Consider the following 23,998-nt stretch of genomic DNA (forward strand, 5'->3'; position numbering starts at 1 on the left):
CTGGGACCCAGCCTGGCCCGGGGCGCGCGGGGAGGAAACGCGCGGGCCCTGCCCAGCCCGCCCCCGCCCCGCCCCTGCCCGCTGGGGTGAGACGGGCTCCGGGCCCAGGCCCTGCACCCAGACCTCCCCCGGCTGCCGTCCTTCCTCCAGCCACTCAACCGTCCCCTGCAGACGCCCTGGGCGGGTCCCGGCTGGGGCGGCGGGTCAGGGCTGGGACTCAGCCAGGGCGTGCCCGTGGGTCGCCGAGGGGACGCGGGGGGCCAGGGCCCCAGGCAGTCCCCAGCAGCCATCTCCCCCCACACACACAACCTTTGGGGGGCCTGCCTGAGGGCCCACACTGTACCAAGGTGAGGTGCAGCGGTCAGGCCCGGGGCTGCCCAGAGGGACTCCCACAGTGGTGGTGGTGACAGGGAGATGGCCGTGACCTCAGTGGAGGTCACCAGCACCGGGGCAGGAAGGCTTCCTGGAGGAGGCGAGGAGGAGGAGGTGTTTGCCAGATGGACTGAGGTGTAGGGGAGCAAAGGCCTGGAGGCAAGGGTAGGAAGGCCAGGCAGTGCTGGGCCAGAGAGCTGGGCAGGGGCCTGAATGGAGGGAGAAGGAGCTTGGACGATGGCCCGGAGGCACTGGGGAGCCATGCAGGGCTTGAAGCAGAGAGTGTCGGATCTGCATTCTAGCAAGGAGCCTTTGGCTGGAGTGGAGGGGACAGATGCGGGTGGGGAAGGCAGCTGAGGATCCAGGACAGCCCGCCAGCAGATGGACAGACAGACCAAGGTCCAGCAGGCAACCTGCCCACCCCGACGACTTCTCGGCGGGCTGCGCGTGTCCTGGCAGGCTCACCTCTGAGTTTCACTCGGGCCCCACCTGCCTCAGTTTCCACTCCCCAGGGTGCGGGTCCCTCATCTCCTCTTAGAGCCTGGGTCTCAGACACACACACCCACAGTCCCGGAGCCCCCGCCAGCCCCTGTCCCACCCCTGGAGGGCAGCAGAGGTGGAGGGAGGCAGAGAGCCCCGAGGGAGCACCTGGTGGGCCCGGGGCTGGGGGAGCTCAGGGGAGGGAGAGGGGCCTGGGGGCGGAAGGTTGAAGCCCGCACGGGCAAAGGCACGGAGGGGTGACCAGGAAGGACACTCTGGGGCCAGGGGGTGCTGCCCGAGGGAGGGTGCGGAGATGGGTGGGGCCAGGCCAGGGTGGGGAGTCAGTGGGGGGTGCCTGGCGCAGAGGGGCTCCTGGAGCTGCGCTTTCGTGGGGCTGTCTCCGGCTGCCACAGGCAAGGGATGACCCCGCAGTTGCTAAGGCAGCAAGAGTGACACCGTGGCTGTGGGGCGGGGGGACCCGCCGGGGCGCCCGGAAGCCCCCCACCCTGCCGCGGGGGGCCCAGGCCCACGGCCTCCCCAGCCCCTGCCCACGGGCCACCAACTCCGGGGCAGGAAGGTGTAGGCGGCGGGGCAGCTGCAAAGGAGAAGTGGGTCTGGGGGGTGGGGGTGGGGGTGAGCGTGGGTGGGGGTGGGGGTGAGGGGGTGGGGAGAGCAGCCGCTCGCCCCCAGCACCGCGGGTGCCACTTCACCGCGTTCCTGCAGGGCCCTCGCTGGGCCCCGGGCGCTGCGGGGGTGCCACACGGTGGCGGGCAGGGGCGGGGGGCCCGGCGGGAGCCGGGAGCCGGCCGGGGCCAGTGCCCCGCGGGGGGCCCGGGGCTGCTGGCTGCGCTGGCCCCTCCAGCAGGCGGCGGGGAGCTGCCCCCAGGGCGGGGACGAGAAGGGGTGGGGTGGGGGCTCGCGGGCCGTCGTGGCCCCGGCCGCAGGGAGCGAGGGGTGGGGGGCAAGCCCAGCGCCCGCCTGGCCCCAGCGCTGGTCGCCTGCACGAGCCCGGGGCCGGGCATGCAGCGCGGCGGGGCCCTGCGGCGGCGCCTCCGAAGGGCCCGGGGACAAGCGGGGTGGCCTCGGCCCCAAACCCCTGCCTGGGCGGCGCGGCAGAGAGATTCCGCCACCAGCTGCGCTGGTCCCCGCGGGGCTCTTCCTCGCCCTGGAGGGGTAGGACACAGGGCCCGGGGTGCTACCCTGCGCGTCCAGCTGACTCTGTCCCTGACTTTCCCAACCCTCCCCGCACTAATTTTTTTACTAAGATGACTGATTTGGGTTCTGTCAGGGTGGAGGGAGTGTCCCTCGATCCCTGCCCCCAAACACCCGCCCTGGGTTCCCACACAGGCCCAACTTGACGCCCATTTCTCAGATGGGAAACGGGGCCCGAGGGACCACGCGGCCTCCCCCCCCACCCGACAGGGACCCGGGCCTGGGGCTGGGGCTGGGGAGATGCTGTGGCCTTTGGCAGTGGTGGGGGCAATCCCTGGCAGAGCGGCCAGGCCTGCGTGTGAAAGTGCTCCAGCACCAGGACGCTCTGCACTTAAAAATTAGTTTTATTCGTAATCATGCAAGCAGCATCTGAAATGTTCTCAAAAAAACCCAAAAACCCAAACCTACGAATACTGAATACAAGGGGCATTTCCCTGCCCTCCCGAGGGGCCTCCGCTTCCCTCCGGGCCTTTCAGCCGAGCCTGCTTTGTGCCTCTGGGTCCTCACGGACATTTTCTGTGTTCTGTAAACGGGCTCGCGCCGCGTGAATTTCCTTGACTGGTTTTCCCGGCCCCGTGGGGGTCCCGGAGGGTTTCCGTCCGGCCTCACAGCTCCACTTCGTTTTGCAGCAGCAGCTCGGCCCCTTCTCATGGTCTCTCCTTCTGAACAAGGACTCTGCCGGAACGTCCCCTTGCCAGGGCCAGCGGAGGGATGCAGTGCCGGGCCTCCGGGTGCTGGGAGAGGGGCAGGGGCGGCCCGGGAGCAGCCCAAAGCCCTGGCCAGGTCTGAGCAGTTGCCAGTGAGGCCCGCGCTGCCCCCCTCCCTCTTCTGAACCCAAGCCAGCAGGGGCGGCGTTTAGTTTCCAGTAAACACCATGAAAGGGGGTGCTTTAAACCACGGGAATTCACTAGCTTACAGTTTTGAGGCCACAAAAACGTGCACCCCAGGGCATCATCGAGGCGATGCTTTCTTCCTGAAGACCCACGGCCTGCCATCCGTGGCTCCTCTGCCACGTGGCAAGGCCCGTGGCGGCGTCCGCTGGGTGGCTGCTTTTCGAGTCTCTTCTGGGTTTCGTCGATGTCGGCTTCCTGCTTCCCTGGCTTGCTCTCTCCTCTGCGTGCGTTCCATTTACAAAGGATTCTAGGGAGAGGCTGAAGGCCGGTCCTGAGCGAGGCGGGTCTCGGCTTAACCGCAGTAGCCTCATCAAAAGGTCCTGAGAGCGCCTGTGGCTCAAGCGCTTGAGGGCGTCCTTCCCACATGGGAGTTCCCGGGTTCGGTTCCTGGTGCCTCCTAAAAACAAACAACCAGCAAACCAACGGAAAAAAACAACTCAGGGGAGCTGATGTGGCTCAGAGGTTGAGTGCCGGCTTCCCACATACAAGGTCCCAGGTTCAATCCCCAGCTCTGGTACCTCAAAAAAAAAAAAAAAGGTCCTCTGTACAATGGTTCACATTTGATGGATTAACTTGAAGAACATGTTTTTCTGGGGTACATCCGCTCCAAACCACCACAGGCGGGTAGTGCTGCTTCCACAGTGGGTAACAGAATCTCTGCCCAGGCTTCCACAGGCCCCGAGCCCCCCAAGTCTCCCCGCTGAATCTCCCTCGGCACTTGCATCCACGGGGCTCCGGCCGGGGCGGCTCCAGCCGTCCTCTCAGCACAGCCCTGGGCCTGGGTCGAGTGAGGTCGGAAAGGGGGTGCATCCACTCGGCCTTCCACATCAGGCAGCGGGGTTCCCTGGGGGACCGGCCCCAGCGGGTGTGTGAAGTGGAAGGAGGGGCTAGGCCTGGGGGTGTGGGGGCTGCACCCCCCACCTGGAGTGCCCCAGCCTCCGGGGGCTGCCCCTCCGCTAGGTACCAGGCACTGCTCTAGGTTCTGGGGAAACAGCAGGGAACGACAGGGGACAAAAACCAAGTAAGTAAATCCATATAGAGTGTGAGGAGGTGAGAAGTGCCGGAGAGAAAAAATCAGGAGGGAAGGGAGCTGGGGGGCGGCCAGGGTGTCAGGGAAGGCCTGATGGATGGAGGGATGGACGGAGGGAGAGCTGGCTAGCGTGTCCGGGAGCAGCGCGGGCGCGGTCCCCTGGCCTCGACACCGTGGGGAGGTGGCATTGCTCGCCCTCCTTACCTACGAGGGAGGCAGCCTCAGAGCACGAGGGACTTGCACAGGCCTCCAAGCCAGGCAGCCGGCAGCCCCCAGCCCGCCCACGCACCCACGGGTGGGTCCCTGCCTGGGGGGTCTGGGGACGGTGGCCTGTGGCCGAGCACGGAAGAGGTGGAGCGAGTGCTTCGGGCTGCTAGGCAGTCAGACCAGGCGCCCACCCGACGCTGGCCCCCTAGGTGAGAGGGTGGCCGCTGGCCCCGAGGAAGGCTGCCTCCTGCCCAGGTCAGGGGCACTGGGGACCAGCTGCCACTCTTCCTGCCCATCCTTGGGCTCGCGCTCGGGCTTCAGGGTGTGCAGGGGCTGGCGCCCACTGCAATGCCCACCCCGGGCCCCCTTCTCCACCTCTTGGGTCTCCAGGTACCTGCATGGCGATACCTTTCTGCCTGCACCCTTAGGGCCCCAGGGGAGGCTGGGGAGGGGCAGGGACCCTCATGCCAGAGGCTGCCGTGCAGGCCCTGCCTGGCACCCCATTGGCATGTGACCGTGGCAGGCTGTGCCAGGCTCTGTCTCGAGAAGCCCCCAAGGCTGCAGGCCCTTCGGCTCCTCACGAGCCTCCCAGGAAGCCTCCAGCGGCTCCGAGAGGGGAAGTGAGATGGCGCAGACCCCCGTCAGTGGGACCCAAGGGCAGGGTCCTTTCCCACCGTGCCACTTCCCCTCCGTGGCCGGGGCAGCCCTGTCCTCGCCGCAGCCCCGGGAGGCTGCCGCCCCTGCTCGCTGAGGGGTGGAGGAGACGGCGCTGCTGCCGAGCCCCCTCCCCGCCGGCAAGGCCCAGCCCCCTCGGCAGGTGCGGGCCCCGAAGACCCGGGCCCAGGCTCCCACCCAGGGGCCCGAAGCGCCAGAGGGCCCTGGGCACGACCTGCCCCGAGAGCCCCGGGCACCGCACCTCCACGGCAGCCACCAGCAGCCACCAGGGGCCTCGCCCACCCTCGTCCACGCCTGCGGCGGCGCCACCCTGTCGGGTACCAGCCTGAGGTCACGTGTTGCTAAAAGCCTTGTTTCAGAAACGGCGCCGCTGGCAATCCGCACAGCCAGCTGGGGAGAAAGCACCTGCCACCCCGTTCTGAGGCTCCTGGACCAAGCGGCCTGCTGGGGCCATGCCACCCAGCAGCAGCCAAGCCCAGCTTCTCCGCCCTCTCGCCCCCCCAGCACCAAGCACCCGTGCCAGGCATACCGTGGGACATAAGGATGGCCATCATGTCCCGCAGTCACGCTGCCTCCCGGCTCTTGGCTCCAGACGGTGGGTGCAAAGCAGCCTGGCTCCCGGGCCACCCAGCCCAGCCTTCTGGGGACAGGAGGCCTGGGGGCTGCTCAGCTCTGCTGTGAGGCGGGGGCAGGCCAGCCCAGCTCCCGCCCGGAACCTCTTGGTCCCAGGGCCCCTGCCAAGTTCACCGGAGCTGGCGCTGGTGCCAGCATCCTGCTCCCAGACCTCAGCTGGAGAATGAGCTGACACTTGACTTGTTAAATGGCACCAGGCGGCAAAGGGACCGGAGGGAGGTGTGGCCCAAGCTGGAGGGTGTGGTGTGGGGGGCAGGGGCTCTCCCTGACTCCGGCCAAGTGAGGTGCCCTGGAGAGGCGGCCCACACTGCCCGCCTCCCTGCTTGGATGCCACACCGCATCAGCCCCCACGCTGGCCCTGCAGAGCCCACCCTGCACGGTCCAGGCTACCGAGGGCAAGGGAGGCAGTGCAGCTCTGTCACCCAGCCACCAGCCCCTCAGCCAGCTGCTCGCACTTGGCACAGAAGGGCCTGGGCCTCCTCCTGGGGCTGTGCCAACACCACCACTCTGGACCGACACGAGCCTTCGCCTTTCTCTAGCCTCTCCCTGGCCCCACCCCACCCCTCAGCAGGAAGCGGCCCTGCCGCAGTACCTGAGGAGCTCCTAGCTGCTAGTTGCCGGCTCCGGCTCCGGCTCAGGCATGTCCCGCCCTGTGCCTCAGGCCAGTCCCTGCCTTGCCCTGTGCCCTGTTGCCATCCAGCCTTCCCCACCCTCCCCTCAGGGTGGACATGGCTCAGGCCCAAGGTGGGAGGTGCCCGAGAACATCCTGCAGGCCTCAAGGACCCCTACCCAGGGGAGGAGCCCAAAGCTTCATTCAACAATGAAGACCCTGAGGCAGCAGAGGGCAGAGGCAGAGGGCTGGGGCCAGAGGCTACAGGACTGTGGAGGCACCTCCTGCCACCAGTCCGTGTCATTAACTGTGAAACGGTGACGACCACGTCCTGCGGGGCCTCAGCTGCACCCCACACCCCGAGGCTCTGGGCAGGGTCTTCAAGATGGCCAGGGGTCTGCAAACCCTTGTGAGTGGCGGGGAGTGGGGTGCAGGGCCCTGGCAGGAAGCCGAAGGCGGTAAGGGGACAGGCGGTGACTGCTAGGCTGGCTCCTCCTCTCTGGTGTCAGCATGAGCAGCTGCTGCAACCGTGACCTCAGAGGCCCAGCAGTGCTGACACTGCCCAGGACACCAAGCGGGCTGCCCCGAGGCCTGAGGGTGGGCGGGCCCTGGGGCAGTGGGAGTGGGCTGGGGGCACAGCCAGGCCTCCAGGGGACCATGGCCATCAGAACCCCTGAGCCCCTGCTCCCCGACTGGCCAACAGGACTCCTGGACTCCAATACTGACAACCCAGAGGACACAAGCAGGTCACTGCCCATCCCCAGCTGTGAGCCCAGAAACCAGCCCTTCTGCCGGCTTCTCCCACTTCTCAGTCTGATGAGGTTGACGCGTCAATTCAGCGAATGCTGAGCCAGAAGCCCCCAGCGGGGCAGAGCTGTGCCGGCCTGAACGTGGGTCGTGACTTCCAGTAACAGCTACTGCCCCCCGTGCCTCGGGGCCTGCACTAGGAACCAGCCACGCCCACGGGGGGCCTGGCAAGCACCGGGGAGGTGGGGGTACACCTGGCGGCGCTCCACCCAGGTCCTTTCACCTCATCCTCGCAGCTTGTAAGGCAAGCAGAATGAGCTCCATTTTACAGGTGGGGAAACTGAGGCTCCACGAGGCAACCCCCAGGTCTACAGACGTAGCAGGGCCAGAGGGGAAGCAGAGGGAGATTGGGAAGGGATTATTAAGGGATAGAGCTTTTTCGGTTTGTTTTTTATTATTATTGGAATGATGAAAATGCTCTAATGATGGATGCACAACTATATGATTATACCAAATATTATGAATTGTACACTCTGGATGGATTGTATGCTTTACTAATATGTATCAGTACAATTAAAAAAAAAAAAAGAAATAGCAGGGCTGGGAGGTGGTGTCACAGCAGGGTGATGGGGCCCAAGCTCTCCATCCCTCCCTGCTCTGAATTGCTTGGAGTCGGTTTCCTTATCTGCAAAATCAAAGTGGTGGATGAGACCAACGACTTTCAAACTTTTTTTAGCTGCAGACCCCTAGTTCAAGTGAAATCTTAAGCACAAGTGGACCACGTCAGATGGATCAAGACCAGCTCTACTGGAGGGAGGGGGCAGTGGGAGGGGCTGCAGTCCCGGAGCAAGCCCTGCTGGAGCGCGAGGAGCACGGGCCTCACAGGGATGCTGGAAACCCCTGGATTGGCTGCCCAGGGCCTGTCAAGCCCGACTCCGTCTTCCCAGCAGTCAGTGTTTATTGAGCCCGGCACCAGGTCATGGGGAAAGCGTCCTGGTACCAGTGGCCCTCACTGGTCCTCCAGGGAAGGACTCTCGGAGCATCTCAGCAGGGAGAGCAGGTTCAGGGCTGAGACGCCAGGCACGTGGCCAGCGCAGACCTGCAGCACGCGCACCAGGCGCTGTGCCATGGTGACCCGAAATCCTTCCACCTGCAGAGGAAGAGCAGAGAAGAGCTGTGAGCTGGGAGCCAGAGCCGCTAGGGCTGGCCCCGTGCACTTGACCAGAGCAGCTGCCCAGGCTGCCGGCAGCAAAGCGGGGGCCGGCATGGGGGCACCGCCCAGAGCAGCGCCGCCCACCTCAGCTACACCACAACGCAGAAGGCAGCTTCCAGCTACCTTGGCTTGTCCAATCCTGCCAACCACCTCCAGAAAGGGCGCCCCGAGGTCAGGAACCCTGGCCAAGAGAAAGTGAAGACTCAGCAGACAGGGCTGGTGGGTGACTGCAGGCTGGGACGTGAACCAGGCTCTTCCCAGCCCATTAGCCTCACTGACCTGGGATCTGGAAAGACTCACAAGCATGGAAGGCAGGTGGCCGGGTCTCAGTGGGCACCAAAGACAAAGCCCTTCCAGGGCATCTGTAGGGCTGGTGGGCACAGGGGAGCTGTGGGACCAGAGGTGTGGGCACCAAGACTGCTCCCAAGCCTGCCCTGGCTACTGCCTGGCCAGTGAGAGATGCTTCCTAAACATTTGTGGGAAGGACGATAATGCTGAGATGTCTCCCTACGTGGCCTCAGAAACACGTCCCCCTTCCCCATTCCTGCTCTAGCTAGTGGGAGTGGAGGCTTCACCACCCAAGCCAGGAAATGGGGTACCCTCAACTCCTGTCCTCACCCCCACCACGAGGCACCCATGGCTCCTGGGACACTAAACCCAATGGCAGCTTTTTGGTCCTCGTCTCGCTGGCTCTGTCAGCAGGATCTGACCAGGCCCGGGCTACTGTCTCCTGCTTCCAGGAGCCCACGGCGCCCAGCACCTGCAGGTCGGCAGGTCCTTGGACCTCTGCTCCCCGCGCATACTCCCTGGAGCCCTCGTCCAGGCTCATGGCTTTAAGGCCACCTACCTGCAGAGGCCGCTGAGCCTCTCCAGCTAGACCTGCCCTCTGAGTTGCAGCTGCCTCCTCCATTTCCCCGTCATAGCCAAAGCAACTCCATCCTTCCTGGTGCTCCACGGCGACGCGGAGCCAACCCAACCGTGCCATCTAGGGTCCACCATGTTGCGGGCTGTTCCCCAGAAACACCCAGAATGTCACCCAGCTTCCTCTTCCCCAGGCCACTCGACTTGCGGGAAATGCTGAGAATGGTCTCTGGAGCTGCCTCCGGGTTTTGCCCTTGGCTGCCTTCAGGCTATTCTCCCAGCAGCCAGAAGGATCCATTTACCGTAGGTCCAGTTGCCTCCCTCTCCACTCCCCAGTGGCTCCCACTTACTCCTAGGGGAAGCTGAAGCCTCTTCCCTACCCACAGGCCCTGCAGGTGCCACCCCTCCTGTTCTGCCTACTGCCCACCTCCTGCCCTTTGTTGCTCTGCTTTCTCTTACTCCCAGGCCTGGGGCCTTGGCCGCTGAATTCCCCTGCTGGCTGCTCTGCTCCAGCTCAGGCTCCGGGCCTGCCTCCCGCAGCAGCCTCAGCCCCCGGCCCCTGCCTCTGGCCAGGCCTCCTCCAGTCCCCACCACACTCTCCAGAGACATGGCGCACAAACCAAGCCTGCCCTAGGGCTCCTCTGTCACCTACAGGAAAGACCCCATCTTCTGCATGCCATTCCTTCCAATGAAGTTATTTTTTTTTTGGCCAGTATCATTAATCAAAACATATGCACAACTTTTTAAGTCAAAGGGTAGTAGCGGCAGCCTCCTCTACCATTCTCACCTCAGCCTTGAGCCTCACTCCCCGGGGACAACAATTTCTGGCCCGTGTAGCTGTTGTTTCTGATATTTACCACCATATTTCTAGATAATTTGCCTATGCTGTTATTTCTTGACTTTTCATCCTGTACATGTTCTACTGACTTCCTACCACAGAAGTGGACTAAATCTTCTACTACCACAGGCCCCATCATATACCCTCTGCCCATCTTCCCAACACAGTTATAGCACAATTTTGGGTTAAAGCAATACTTGGCTGCTCTGTTTGGCTACCAGTTACGTGAATCCCGGCTGCAGGCGAGCCCTGAATTATACACCCTTATTGCCCTTGTTGCCACCCGTTTCCCAGCATTAATAAGCACCTTCTTTCTCCTCTGACTCCCTCCCCACTCCCATTTCCCTGGAACTCGGTGCCCCTCCCTGTGCTCAGACACCGCAGGTATACCAAACTATCAGTCCATTTCATTTTCCTCCTCCCCTGGAGTCATCACCCCTGCAGCCCTCTGTCCCCTCACCCCAGGGTGGGACCTATTCTGAGACCTCCCCTCCAGTGGGAGATGCCATTTCCTGGGTCCCAAGTCTCCCCCTCTCTTGGATCATCTCCTTGTGGGGCAAAAGAGCCAACTCTCGATGGTAGACTTGGCCCAGTGGTTAGGACGTCCGTCTACCACATGGGAGGTCCGCGGTTCAAACCCTGGGCCTCCTTGACCCGTGTGGAGCTGGCCCATGCGCAGTGCTGATGCGCGCAAGGAGTGCCCTGCCATTCAGGGGTGTCCCCGCGTGGGCAAGGAGTGCGCCCCGTAAGGAGAGCCACCCAGAGCTAAAGAAAGTGCAGCCTGCCCAGGAATGGCACTGCACACACGGAATGCTGACACAACAAAAAGAGACACAGATTCCCGTGCTACTGATAACAACAGAAGCAGACAAAGAAGATGTAGCAAACAGACACAGAGAACAGACAACCGGGGTGGGGGGGGGGGAAGGGGAGAGAAATAAGTAAAATAAATAAATCTTTTAAAAAAGAGCCAACTCTTCAGTAGCTCCCCCAGGAAGGGCGAATGCAGGGAAACAGATCACGTGTGTGGGACTTCATCTTTATTTTACACTTGCATTTGACTGGTAAGCTTGGTTAGATATGAAATTATAGGCTGGGGGTCATTTTCCTTCAGAATATGAAGGCATTATACTCCATTGTCTTCTAGCTGCCAATACTGCTGTCAAGAAGTCCCGCACCATTCTGTGACTCTTGCCCCTGCGAAGTTCCTGGGATCTTTTTATCACCCTCTTGTGTATCTTTCAAACCCTTGCTTAGGGCAGCAGTGTGAAGAAGCGGTTAAGAGGCAGGTGTTAAAGCCAGAGGGCCTGGTTTTGTATCCCAGCTCTGGCACGTATTACCTGGATGATCTGAGGCAAGTTACTTAACCTACACCTGATCCTTCTCTGTAAAGTGGAGATAAAAGGACCTAATAATACGGTGATTATTAAGTACGCTCACCCGTATAAGGCATGCCTTGGCACGGTGCCTGCCTGTGCTTCTGGTGGTGCTGAACAGGGAACACGGATCTGCGTGAACATTCACACACCAACGCTCCCACGAACTTCTTGGCTCTCCTGACGGAAGGGATGACTTCATCCCTCTGCCAGGCTTCCAGCCCTGCCGCTCCTGCTACTGACTGTATCATGCCTGCCTTTCTCCCCAGCGTCCTAGAGGGAGGGGGCAATGTCGGATGCCTTTGAGTTCCCAGGGCCTGGCTCCCGGTGGAGGCCTAGGTAATAATTTCATTGGGTGAATCATGCATCTATAAAATGGGGCTGATCATTCCTGCCATGCAAAGAATCAAAATACGGCGAGGCTCAAACCCTGGAAAGGACAACATGGGTATGAGGAGTGACGACTGCACAGACACTGGGGGCTTCGTGTCAGGAGACACCAGGCCTACGTTCTGAGCAGGCGCATCTGCAGCCCCTGCAGCTGGCTGGAAGCAGGCTGGGGCCTCCTGCTTTCTAGACAGTGGGTCACAGGCCCCAACAAGCCAGTTTTTGGACAGAGGTCTCAGGCTAGAAAGCACCCAGGACCCAGCCTGGCCTGCCACCTCGTGGCCACACACAGAACTGCGCCGCCGCAAGGTTTGCGAGGCTTCTCACAGATGAGAAAATGAAGGTTGCCTGGGAGGGGGTGACTTGGTCAAGGCCACCCTGGCAGCAGGCTAAGATGGGAAAGAGAAAGACGCGTACCAAGTGCCGGTTCCAGCCCTTACTACCTGGCCGGGTGACTGAGCAAGTCACCTCTTCCCTCGGCTTTGTTGTAAGGAGAGCCTGGCACAGGTCAGACATGCTCTGGGCCTCAGTGTCCCAGCCCCAAGCTCAGAGCAACAGCCTAGGCCGGGGCCTTAAAAGAATCACTGAAACACTAAAAACCAACTGGCGACAGAGCAGTATTTATTTAACCTTCATCAGTGCGTTCAGTAGCAGTATCTAGGGGCAAGTCTAATAACGACAGTGATATTGAAAGTTAGAAAAGAGAAATAATCCTAAAGTGATAAGACGTTCCCAGGGGTCTACAGGCACAGATTCTTTCAGTGCTACTGACATCTCTTATCTACAATAATTACTGAAGAAAATACTACATTTCACTTAAGGTTAGCGGGGAAAAAATATTTTCTCTGTACAAGTTCACAGCTCCTCTGAATTATATCCCTGAACCAGAGGGTTCATCCATGGGCCCCAGGATAAGCGCTGGTTGAGACAGTGGTGAAGGGCCCTGTGCTAACTCGGTTCTCCCTGCCTTTGGCAACAGGTGCAAAACCCAAACAGAGCAGACACACACATCTTCAAGATGGACCTTAGCACCAGTCTAGGCCCTGGGGCCCAAGGCGGACTTCCCAGAGATAGCAGCAGCAATGCCTGCTGAGGACTCATTAACCCACCCCAACGAGCACCCCTACTGCCTGCTGGGTGCTCAGCCCAGAATCAGACAAGGTCTGCAGAGAGGGGAGGGGGCCTTAGGCGTTCTGACTGCCAGGGTGAACACGAGGACACGGCAGTTAACGAGACAGACATGATGCTCAGCCTCCTAACACGTGGGCACCAGGAGAGTGAGAAGCTAACACGAACTCACAAGTAAACAAGAGTTGGCAGGGAAGCGGACGTGGTTTAGCTGATAGAGCATCTGCCTACCATTATGGAAGGGTCCAGGGTTCCATACCCAGGGTCTCCTGACCCGTGTGGTGAGCTGGCCCATGTGCAGAGCTGCCGTGCGCAAGGAGTGTCGTGCCATGCAGGGGTGAGGTGGGGGTGCCCCACGCACAAGGAGAGCCGCCCCACATGAAAAAAGTGCAGTTTGCCCAGAAGTGGCGCCGCACACATGGAGAGCTGACGTGGCAAGATGACACAACAAAAAAGAGACGCAGTTTCCCGGTGCCAACGAGGTGCAAGCGGACACAGAAGAACACACAGTGAGTTGACAGAGAGAGCAGACAATGGGGGGGAGAAATAAATAAAATATAATCTTTAAAAAAAAAAAAAGACTTATCTATAAATGAGGTAGAAAGTCAGCAAGGGAGGGAAGCGGACTTGGCCCAGTGGTTAGGGCGTCCGTCTACCACATGGGAAGCCCACGGTTCAAACCCCGGGCCTCCCTGACCCGTGTGGAGCTGGCCCATGCGCAGTGCTGATGCGCGCAAGGAGTGCCGTGCCACACAGGGGTGTCCCTGCATAGAGGAGCCCCACGCGCAAGGGGTGCACCCCGTAAGGAGAGCCGCCCAGCACGAAAGAAAGTGCAGTCTGCCCAAGAATGGTGCCACACATACGGAGAGCTGACACAACAAGATGACACAACAAAAAGAAACGTAGATTCCCGTGCCGCTGACAACAACAGAAGCAGACAAAGAAGAAGACACACCAAATAGACACAGAGAACAGACAACTTGGGGAGAGGGAAGGGGAGAGAAATAAAATAAATAACTCTTAAAAAAAAAAAAAAGTCAGCAAGGGAAGTGGACTTGGCCCAATGGATGGGGCGTCCGTCTACCACATGGGAGATTCAAGGTTCAAACCCCAGGCCTCCTTGACCCGTGTGGAGCTGGCCCATAAGCACAAAGCACAGTGCTGATGCACACAAGGAGTGCCGTGCCACGCAGGGGAGCCCCATGCGCAACGAGTGCGCCCCATAAGGAGAGCCGCCCAGAGCGAAAGAAAGTGCAACCTGCCCGGGAATGGTGCCGCACACACGGAGAGCGGACACAAGATGATGCAACAAAAAGAAACACAGATTTCCAGTGCTGCTGATAAGGACAGAAGCGGTCACAGAAGAACACACAGTGAATGGAAACAGAGAGCAGACAACTGGGGGGGGGGGGAAGGGGAGAGAAAAAAAAAAGTCAGCAAAAGAGAAAAACGAGGCAACAAGTAAGAGAGTCTGACGCCAGGGGCACCCAAGATGAATGAATGGCATCACCCCATTTCAAAGTCATGCACTTTGAGGCTGAGGGTGACCTGCCCAAGGTCACAGGCAGGGAGTGGAAAAGCAGGCTCCCAGGCAGGAGCTGCCTCAGCGACCCTCCAGCGAGCATTCTGGCCACGCCCCCCACGAGTGGACGTCCTTTCCCCGCCTGTAGCGTCCATCACTGAGGTTCGGAGCCTCACCTCCAGGTCACAGAAGAGCAGGGGGCTCCGGTAGGTGTGGGCCAGCTTCACGATGGTGTTCCGGTGGATGCTGCAGTGACTCTCCCGTCCCGCTGCAGAGAAGCCACCAGGGGGCAAGGCTTTGGTCTCTACCTAGGGCCTCCCCGGCTGCAAGCTGTGCAGCAAGGGCCGGGGTGTTTCTTCTCCCCTCTCTGGGCTTCAGTTTCCTCCTAGTCAGTGGAGATAATCCTTTTCCACTTTCTTTTCAGAGCAGTGAAGAAGATCAAATTAGAGAATAAGGCTAAAAGGGCTCTGAGAAAGTGCTCTATTAAAACATGTTTCCTCACCTATAAACTGAGGGTAATAATAGCTCCTACCCCACTGAATTACTATGAAGATCCAGTGGTTGTGTCCACAACCATTATACGGTCCACAGGAAGGTCCAAAGGAATAGAGTACAGATTAGAGTGGACTTACTGATACTCTATTCATGAACTACTGTGATAAGTAATCGAAGAAAATGTGGCACTGGTGTGGAGAAAGTGGCCATGGTGGCTGCTGAGGGTGGGGAGTGGGAGGAAGAGATGTGATGTGGGGGCGTTTCTGGGACTTGGAGTTGTCCTGGGTGGTGCTTCAGGGACAGTTACTGGACATTGTATGTCCTCCCATGGCCCACTGGGTGGACTGTGGGAGAGTGTGGGCTATGGTGTGGACCACTGACCATGAGGTGCAGCGGTGCTCAGGGATGTATTCACCAAATGCAGTGAATGGCTCATGATGATGGAGGAGGTTGTTGTTATGGGGGGAGGAGTGGGGTGAGGGGGTGGGGGGTATATGGGGACCTCATATTTTTTGAATGTAACATTAAAAAAATAAATTAAAAAAAAAAAGATCCAGTGAATTAATACATAGAAATTACCTGACATTCATTTTAGAATAATGTGTGCCAGCTCCACTCCCCAAAGGAGCTCACAGCTCAGCTAGGGAGGCAGAGGTGTCGGCCACAGGGGCAGGTGGAGGCTCTGACAGAGGGACCTGCAGGCCGGGGGCCCTGAGAGTCCAGAGCAGGCCACGTAACCAGACGGCACAGGGCTGGTCAGGGAGGCCCACGGAGGAGATACTTGGTAAGATATTTGTGGGGTAGCTAGACAAGAGGGGAGCAAAAGGACTGGAGGGAACCACCTGTGCCCTGAGTAGAGCGTGGGCTCTAGCACGCCACCACCTGGGAGCAAGGCTGAGCTCTGCCACTCTTCAGGGATAGGGCCTGGGGCAAGTTCCCTGCCCTCGTGATCTCAGTTTCCTTCCTCAAAGGACTGCCATTTTGAAAAGTAAATGATATAAGGAGCGAATCACTTTAAACAGTGTCTGGGGACAGGGAGTGCTCAGGGAAGTTGAGCTAATTCTGCCACCGTTAGTATTACAAAGACTCAGGAGCAGCAGGACTTGTTCAGGAACTAAAAGCAGACTCAAAGAATGGGAAAGAACTAGGCAAGGAGACTAGACAGGAAGGTAGAGCCAAACTGCAAAATATTTTGTGCATTTATGAACTGGATTTTACTCTGAGAGCAACAGGGAGCCACCAGGCAACTCTAGCCTTCAGTAAAATTATTGGCTCAGATTTGATAAAAAAAAAAAAATGCTACAGAATGTGCTTCAGATTTGATTTAAAAAAAAAAAGAAGCAAATCGATGTGGAGAAAGTGGCCACGGTAGCTGCTGAAGGCAGGGAGAGGGAAGAAGAGATGTGATGTGGGGGCATTTTCGGGACTTGGAATTGTCCTAAATGATATCGTAGAGACAGATGCTGGACATTATATATCTTGCCATAACCCACTGAATGAACTGGGGGAATGTAAACTATAATGTAAAGTAATATCCATGTGGTGCAGCAGTGCTCCAAAATGTATTCACCAAATACAATGAATGTGCCACGATGATGAAAGAGGTTGTTGATGTGGGAGGAGTGGGGTGGGGGTGGGGGGTATATAGGAACCTCTTATATTTTTTAATGTAACATTTTTTGTGATCTATTTATCTTTAAAAAAAAAATAAATAAATAAATGATGGGGGTGGGGAGCGGGTTATATGGGAACCTCTTATGTTTTTTTAACATAAAATTTTGTGTGATCTATTAACTTTATAAAAGATAATTAAAACATTTTTTTAAAAAGCTACAGAATGTGCTAGTCTATTTAATTTTTATTAATTAATTAGTTTTTAGGAGATACCAGGGGCTGGACCTGTGACCTTGACCATGTGAGCTACACCTGCTCCTCAGCTTTTGTTTTAGAAAGCCTGACCCCAGGTCAGAATCCGAAGCCCGGGTTCTTTCCACCCCCAGGCCGCCTGGGCAAGGCCGGGATCCCCCATGGCCCTCCATGGCTCTCCCTGGGCGAGGGGCCGGCCAGGCAAGGGGCATACTTACCACCCGAGGCAAGGAAGCACACCTTTCCCAGAAAGAAGCTGGCGTCCACGTGCTGCAGGGACTCCTCCACGTTCTGGAGGCTGAGCAGTCAGGCCGGGGCAGGAAAGACGCCAGAGGAAAAACTCTTACAGCAGAGAAAGCAGAACGCCCTGCTGCCCTGCTCCTCCGATCTCAGAGAGGTCAGAGACTGAGAAGAGGGTGCTAGGAAAGGGCCCTGAAGGAATACTTTGCCCACTACTTTAAAAAAAAAAACAAAAAAACAAAACAACTTTTAATTACAAAGCGGCTCGTGCTTATGAAACAATCAATAGAAAATCTGGCTGTGTAAGTGCAAAGTAAAAAGTCAGAGCCCCTTCCCTCAGCACCACTTTTCACTCTCCAGTTCCCTGGAGATAACTGCTGCCAACAGTACGGGGTGCAATTCTAGAATTTCTCCATATGTAAACACACAGGGATCTAGACCAGCTTTTACTTTTTTTTTTTTGGTAAACCACAAGTGGGGTCACGTAAACATATTAGCCCGCAATGTGTCTTAATGCACCCAACTCCTTACCAGTCTTAGAGCAAACCACAATCTACCTATCCTCTCAGTGAGGGATATTTAAGCGGGCTCCAATTTTTCACTATTACACAGAACAGTGCTGCCACGAACATTTTTTTCCACCTATCCTTGCATATCCAAGCATATGTTTCTGTGGAATAAATCCTAGAAGCAGAATGGCTGGATCAAAGTAGGTGTCCTTTGTAAACACTGACAGACATTGCCAAGTTGCTCTTGAATAAGGTTATAGCGATTTACACTCGTACCAGCTGTGTGAGGACCGCCCTTTCCCCCAAAGGGCCCTTTGGCCTCCTAGGCGCTGCCTAGGTGCTGATGAAGGAACCTGCTGTCTCCTGGCCAAAAACCCATCTTGGTAAGGTGGTCCAAGATGAGGTTTCAAGCAGAAAGAACAAGGCCTGAGGCCCATGGTGAACATGGGGTGGGGGAAGGGCCCTGCCCTGGAGTGTGGCCATGGAGCAGGGGCTCTCCAGAGACCAGCAGTGTCTCTAGCAGTGAGCAGAGAGGCCTCATCCAAAAAGCAGCAGTTCTGAGGCACGCCCTGTGTTCGCCACAGCAGATCTCAGCTTTCAGGCCTGCCGGGGGCCCAGGACAAACTGACGGGTTCCACCTGGTCAGGGAGTGAGGGATGGACTGAGTCCTGAGGCTGCGTGAATGTGGTATCTCCACCAAGGCCTCCCCTTCCCCCTCACCACCTGACTCGCCTCTGCCTTGGTTTCTGTGCTAGACCGAGCCCTGGCCTCACCTCAGTGAGTCGACCCCAGGCGGAAGGGAGGAGGGGGCTGACTTCTGTGCTCCCAGGCCTCCCCACACCACAGGGAGGTCACGCCAGGCCACAAGCATCACTGCCACCTGGGCTGCCACTGAATAGAGCCCCAGCAGACCTTGCACAGTCCTCCACACGTCTTCCCCTCCCATCCTTTACACTAACCCTATTCCTGGAACATTCTGCTCACTTCCATCTTCACTGGCTAATTCCTCATCTTTCAGGGGTCTAGAGGTCACCTCTGCCAGAAAGTTTACCCTAACCTCCCCATCCTAGCTCCTGGGCATCAGATATCTTGTTTGCACTCTCACAGCCCCAACGGACCTTCTTTTACAGCTCAGATCCCAGGTGCTGCAGTTGTCTGTTCTCAAGTCCAGCCTCCTCCCCGCTGGACGAGGGGCTGATGAAGACAAAGAGGTGTGGGTATGCTTCAGAGTGGGCCCTGGAGAGCATTAGCTTAACCAACAGATGACATTGCTGGGCTTATCAGCGTCTTTTACTCACTGGCCTCTCCTTCCTCAGCTTCTAGGTGGGCCCAGGCAGCCTCTCCCTGCCTCCTCTCCTTCCCATCACAAGTGCGGTTACTGTGCCAGCACCCCACCCCCACCCCCAGTCAGCGCGTCCTGATCCTGACAGCCTCCCATCCTCTGGCTCTCACCTGTATTTGCTGTGAAGGTTAACCACAAACACAAGCAGGTCAATTCGGGGCCGATTCACATTGGAGGGCAGAGGGAGGGACTTTGCCAAGTGGCTGAAAAACAAGAAATTGCAGGACTGAAGATCTCTGTAGCCACCTCACAGTGACCGTGCCCACGTGAGGCGCTCATCACCCGGCTCACCCGATGCTCTTGAGGGTAAGCTCCTCGGGTGAGGGCAGACTCAGGGCTGGACGGGCTACCTTCACTCACACCAGCCCTTGCTCTGTGCAGCCCCATTCTGAGAATTCCTCACACCAGTGTCGTCGCCCATAGGCTGCTCTTGCCAGTCTCCTAGAGCTGAGAGACCTGAGGGGCAGAGTATTCGCTCTCACCTAGACCAGAGGAATGTGAAATTGGCTGGGAAGCAAGAAAGCAGAAGCTACAGTAGCAGACAGTCCAGATCTGTTAGGTCTTTCCTGCTGCACTCACAGCAGCCCATACTGCTCCTTCATAATACCTACCCTAAGGGCAACTGACTAGTTATTAGGTAAGATTTAATGCTCACTTTCCCTGCTGGAATGCTGAGCTCCCTCTGACAGGAAATGCATCTGTGTGGCTCACTATTATCCTCCGTGCCCTATGCTGGACATGTGAGTGGCCCTTCCTGGCTGAAGGCTGTTGAATAGGAGGTGGAACCTGGGCTGGGAAGGCAGCCCTCCTATCCAGAGACTCCAGCCTCTCCTTCCACCAGGAGGAGCCCTGCTTAGTACCCACCTCAGCAAGAGGGAGGTTTGGATGTAAGTGATAATGGGGGCTAGCCAGCTACACTGCATGTGGGGATGGAGACCAGACTCAGAAGATGGGATGGGGGGCTGTGGAGTTTGGGGGTTAAGATCAAACACCTTTGTAGGAAGAGAGAAGTGGGCTCAACTCCCAATTCTGTTAAATGTCACTGTATAACCTTATGAAAGTCTGTTAACTTCTCTGAACCCGTTTCTACATTGTAAAATTGGGAAACTAAAAGCACTTACTTCATGATGGTTGTGAGGTCTAAATGAGATTACTTATATCAAGACTTACAACACTGCCTGGAATACCCTATGTTAACTGCCATCATCACCATCATCATTATTATTATTTTTTAAAGATTTATTTATTTCTCTCCCCTTTCCCCCGTTGTCTGCTCTCTCTGTCCATTTGCTGTGTGTTCTTCTGCGTCCGCTTGCATTGTCAGGTGGCACTGGGAAACTGCGCCTCTTTTTTGTTGCGTCATCTTGCTGCGTCAGCTCTCTGTGCGTGCGGTGCCACTCCTGGGCGGGCTGTGCTTTTTTTCATGCGGGGCGGCTCTCCTTGTGGGGTGCACTCCTTGTGTGTGGGGCTCCCCTACATGGGGGCACCCCTGTGTGGCACGGCAGCACTGCAGGTAGGCCGGCTCACCACATGGGCCAGTAGGTCCCTGGGGATCAAACCCTGGACCCTCCATATGGTAGACGGATGCTCTACCAGTTGAGCCATGTCTGCTTCCCGACCATCATCATTCTTGTCTGGACTTGGTCTCTGGTTGTCAATATTCACCTGAAGGTTTCTCTTTAACCCTACTTTTCTGCCCATTTCCATGTATTCCAATAGCCACCTGCCCCTCTCCCAACTTATCTGCTCTTCACTCTTAAATTTAGCAATGTATACATAAAATAATTCAAGAAACACCAAAAGGAATAAAACCACAAAAGTTAAAAAACACCAACACATATCTCCCAAAGTCTAGCCACTTAAAAATTATTGTTAACACTAAAACATTCTTCTAAACATCTTTGTGTACATATGTATACATGTACACAGACAACAGAATAGATATAATCTAGAAAACAGAATAGCAGTAATTTATTTGAATTTAATAGAAACAAAATAACTAAAATAGTAAAGATGAACCTTGCATTTTTTTGAGAAGTTGTGCTTTACAGAATAATTATGCATAAAATACAAGAAAAATATGTAATGCTTCACGAATTTGTGTGATCCTTGTGCAGAGGCCATGCTAATCTCTGTATTGTTCCAATTTTAGTATATGTGTCACTAAAGCAAACACGGATACATTATTTTTTAGTCATAAGACATTGTTTCCTAAAGATCCCAATTAAGAAAAAAATTATGAAAAAAAAAACCATCAAGAGGTTGGTATCATTTTAAACTTTGTTCCAATTTTATCTACATTGCATTGATTCCCTACTATGAAAAATGAGAAAATTAACATTTTTTGTCTTTATTTTTTTAATAATAGAAAATTAACATTTTTATATTTCATCCTACCATTCAGATAAGCTTATAAATGTATGTTTACCTTTTTATTATTACTATATACATTTATATTTTGCTCTGTAACTTTGGGCTCAGGCTGGTGAAGCTGTCACTGTGGAACACTGCTGGTTGCTACAGGAGAGGCAGAGGACACTGGAGGGTCTATCAATGGCAATCTAATGCTCAGCAGTCTGCTCACAACACACATGGCTCCACACGACAACAAAAGACAGGAAGTGCAGTCCTGATTCCTGACACGTGTTCCCAAACACAGAAAGCGGGAAGTATTTGTTAGCAGAATGAATAACAAAACATATAGATGATTTGTTTTTCCTGCCTAAAAGCTTACAGAATTATTTACCCTTGACGTTCAATAACTTAAACTAGAATATAACTTGACATCGAGTGCTCTGTATCCATTTTTCCTAGAACAAGATATATCCTTTTAAAGGACAGAGTCAACTCTTCATTTCAGGGAAGTTTCCTTTCATTAAATCTTTGAACATTTTTGCTGTGATTTTCTCAAAACCTCCTTCTTTGTAAATAAATAAGTTTTCAACCATATCTACTCCAATGCCTGCCATTTCTAAGTATTTGTAAGGCAAATCTCAAATAGTGTTAGAAGAGGCCCTCTTTTTCAGAAATGCTGCAACGTGGACCCCTGGAGCCTATCCTTCTGTCGGAGAGAAATATGTCCAAGTGTCTTCAGTCACTTAACTCCCTGCAGCAGCTGTTTCTACTCCCCACCAGTCTGAAGAAGGAAAACAAAGCATACTTCCTCTGTCCCATTTTTCTTCAAATCTGGGGTGGGAATGTATTAACGAACTCTTGGGATTTAGCTGTGGGAGTAGGGTTAGCAGGCACACCATTTCAGAGCTTTGAGCTTCTTCCTTTGGCTTTTGAAGTTTACAGCTTCAGGGTTTGTCTTGTATAACTGCTGCTGGTGAAGCTTGCTGACTTTTGCTCTTTTTTAATTCATTCCACCAGGTTTTGGGGGAAGAAAAGGTTCATAGTTCAGCCTCACTTCGCCACCTCTACTGGGAAATCCTTACCTCGTACTTTACTACCTCAGGACATTCTAAGCATCATTTCGCCTCAAAAGTCTCCCGTGAACCTCTGCGGGAGGGAACCAGATCAATGGAACAAGTATTTAATTGAGTATTTATCTACCCTGTGCCAGTCACTGGGAGCTCACCAGTGAGCAAAAGTCAACGTTCCTGCCTCAAAGGGCTGACTGTCTATGGGGGGGACAGACGGGGAACAAGTCGACAGGCGCACAGGGTGCCGTCTTACGGCGAGAACTGCTAGCAGGGCAAAGGAACAAGTGTGACGACCGAGGCTGGAGGCCACCTGAGAAGGCTCCACGGAGAGGAGCCGGCTGCGGGGCCACGGGGTCCCTGCGCTCCGGGCGGGGTCGGGATGGAGGCCGGCCCGCCGCCCCGCCCGCGGCCCGCGCCTCTCCCCGCGCCCCGGCCTCGGCTACTTACACCTTCAGCTCCGAGGCGCAGTCCTCCCGGAGCATCGCGTCCGCCAGCTGCTGCAGAAGCGCGTCCTCCGTGCCCACCAGCTGCCCGGGGAGAGAAGGCGACCGACTGACCGCGGGCGCGGCTGGCCTGGAGGGCCCGCCACTTTTTAGCGCTCTCCGCGGGCTCCAGTCACAGCCCCGGACGGCGGCCCCTCCCCGGATTCCGGCTCGGAGGGCGCCATCTACCCAAGACCCGCGAGCAGGGCCGGGTTGAGGGCCTGAGGCCCAGGGCCGTTTGGACCCGTTGCGGGGCGACCCTTGCAGCTCCCAGGACGCCCCCTCGAAAGCTCCCGGCGGCTGGTTGCGAACACGCGGCAAAAAAAGCTCTCCGCGCGCCGTTTCTCCGCCCGCCCAGCCCACCAATCAAAGGCGGGAAAGAGCGCGCCGCGCACCAATTGGTGGAGTTGCCCGTCAGTCTCAGAAAGCGGCTACTCCGATTGGCTCAGAGCATGGCTCTCCTGCCTCACCCCCACCCCAGTATAGCCGCGCCAGCATCTCAGAGAGCTCTGAGGTTACGGCGCCCAGGCGCAAAGGGCGTCGCGCCGGCGAGGCGGGCCCGCTGCCACCTACCAAGATGGTGGCTATGTTCAGGCCGGGCAGCTTGTCCAGCGGCCTCAATACCGACATCTCAGCCGCAGGCCAGGCAGCAGCTGTCGCGGTGCGCGCCGGACCTTCAAACCTTCCGGAGGCTCGCCCCTTGGGCGGGGCCGCGGGACACGTGGCCGTCTCTGGGCGGAGCTTCGCCCGGAGCGGAGACACTGTCTTAAAGGAACCTCGACCTCCTTTTCCGAAGGAGTTTCCAAAACTGGAAAGTGCTCCTGGCCTAACGGGGCTTTTGCTTCACGCGTGGGAGAAAGAAGGCGCTCAGTGATTCATTCGCTCACCTTTATTCGTTCCTACTCATTCACAGTGCTCTTGATTGCCCCGCCCACATCCACCCCAGTCCATAGATGGTAACTCCATCCCTGCTGCTGCTCCCTACAAAACTTTGGGGCCATTCTTGGCTCCTCTTCTCTCACCTTACATTCAGTCTTTCTTTCTTTTTTTTCCCCCCAAATATTTATTTATTTATTTATCTCCCCTCCCCCCCACCCCGGTTGTCTGTTCTCTGTGTCTATTCGCTGCGTCTTCTTTCTTTGTCTGCTTCTGTTGCTGTCAGCAGCACAGGAGTCTGTTTCCTTTTTTTGTTGTTGTTGCATCATCTTGCGTCAGCTCTCCTTGTGTGTGGCGCCATTCCTGGGCAGGCTGCACTTTCTTTCGCGCTGGGCGGCTCTCCTTACGGGGCGCACTCCCTGCGCGTGGGGCTCCCCTACGCAAGGGACACCCCTGTGTGGCAGGGCACTCCTTGCGCGCATCAGCACTGCTCATGGGCCAGCTCCACACGGGTCAGGGAGGCCCGGGGCTTGAACCGCGGACCTCCCATGTGGTGGACGGACTCCCTAACCACTGGGC

General features: G+C 56.7%; 1 protein-coding gene and 1 non-coding gene across 2 annotated transcripts; both read right to left on the bottom strand.

Moving 5' to 3' along the window:
* Positions 1–7,294: 7,294 nt before the first annotated feature.
* Positions 7,295–23,243, bottom strand: CENPM (centromere protein M). The gene is made up of 6 exons (XM_058308841.2): positions 23,117–23,243; positions 22,509–22,588; positions 18,747–18,839; positions 16,764–16,843; positions 14,361–14,452; positions 7,295–8,009 (listed from the first exon to the last, which is right to left on the bottom strand). The coding sequence occupies exons 1-6, from the start codon at positions 23,171–23,173 to the stop codon at positions 7,869–7,871; spliced, it is 543 nt and encodes a 180-aa protein (XP_058164824.1). The 5' UTR covers positions 23,174–23,243; the 3' UTR covers positions 7,295–7,868.
* Positions 20,711–20,812, bottom strand: LOC111765373 (U6 spliceosomal RNA). The gene has a single exon (XR_002797748.1). It is a non-coding gene; the product is annotated as a U6 spliceosomal RNA (small nuclear RNA).
* Positions 23,244–23,998: the final 755 nt, after the last annotated feature.

The sequence above is a fragment of the Dasypus novemcinctus genome, chromosome 12, assembly GCF_030445035.2.
Source record: "Dasypus novemcinctus isolate mDasNov1 chromosome 12, mDasNov1.1.hap2, whole genome shotgun sequence".
NCBI classification, from domain to species: domain Eukaryota; kingdom Metazoa; phylum Chordata; class Mammalia; order Cingulata; family Dasypodidae; genus Dasypus; species Dasypus novemcinctus.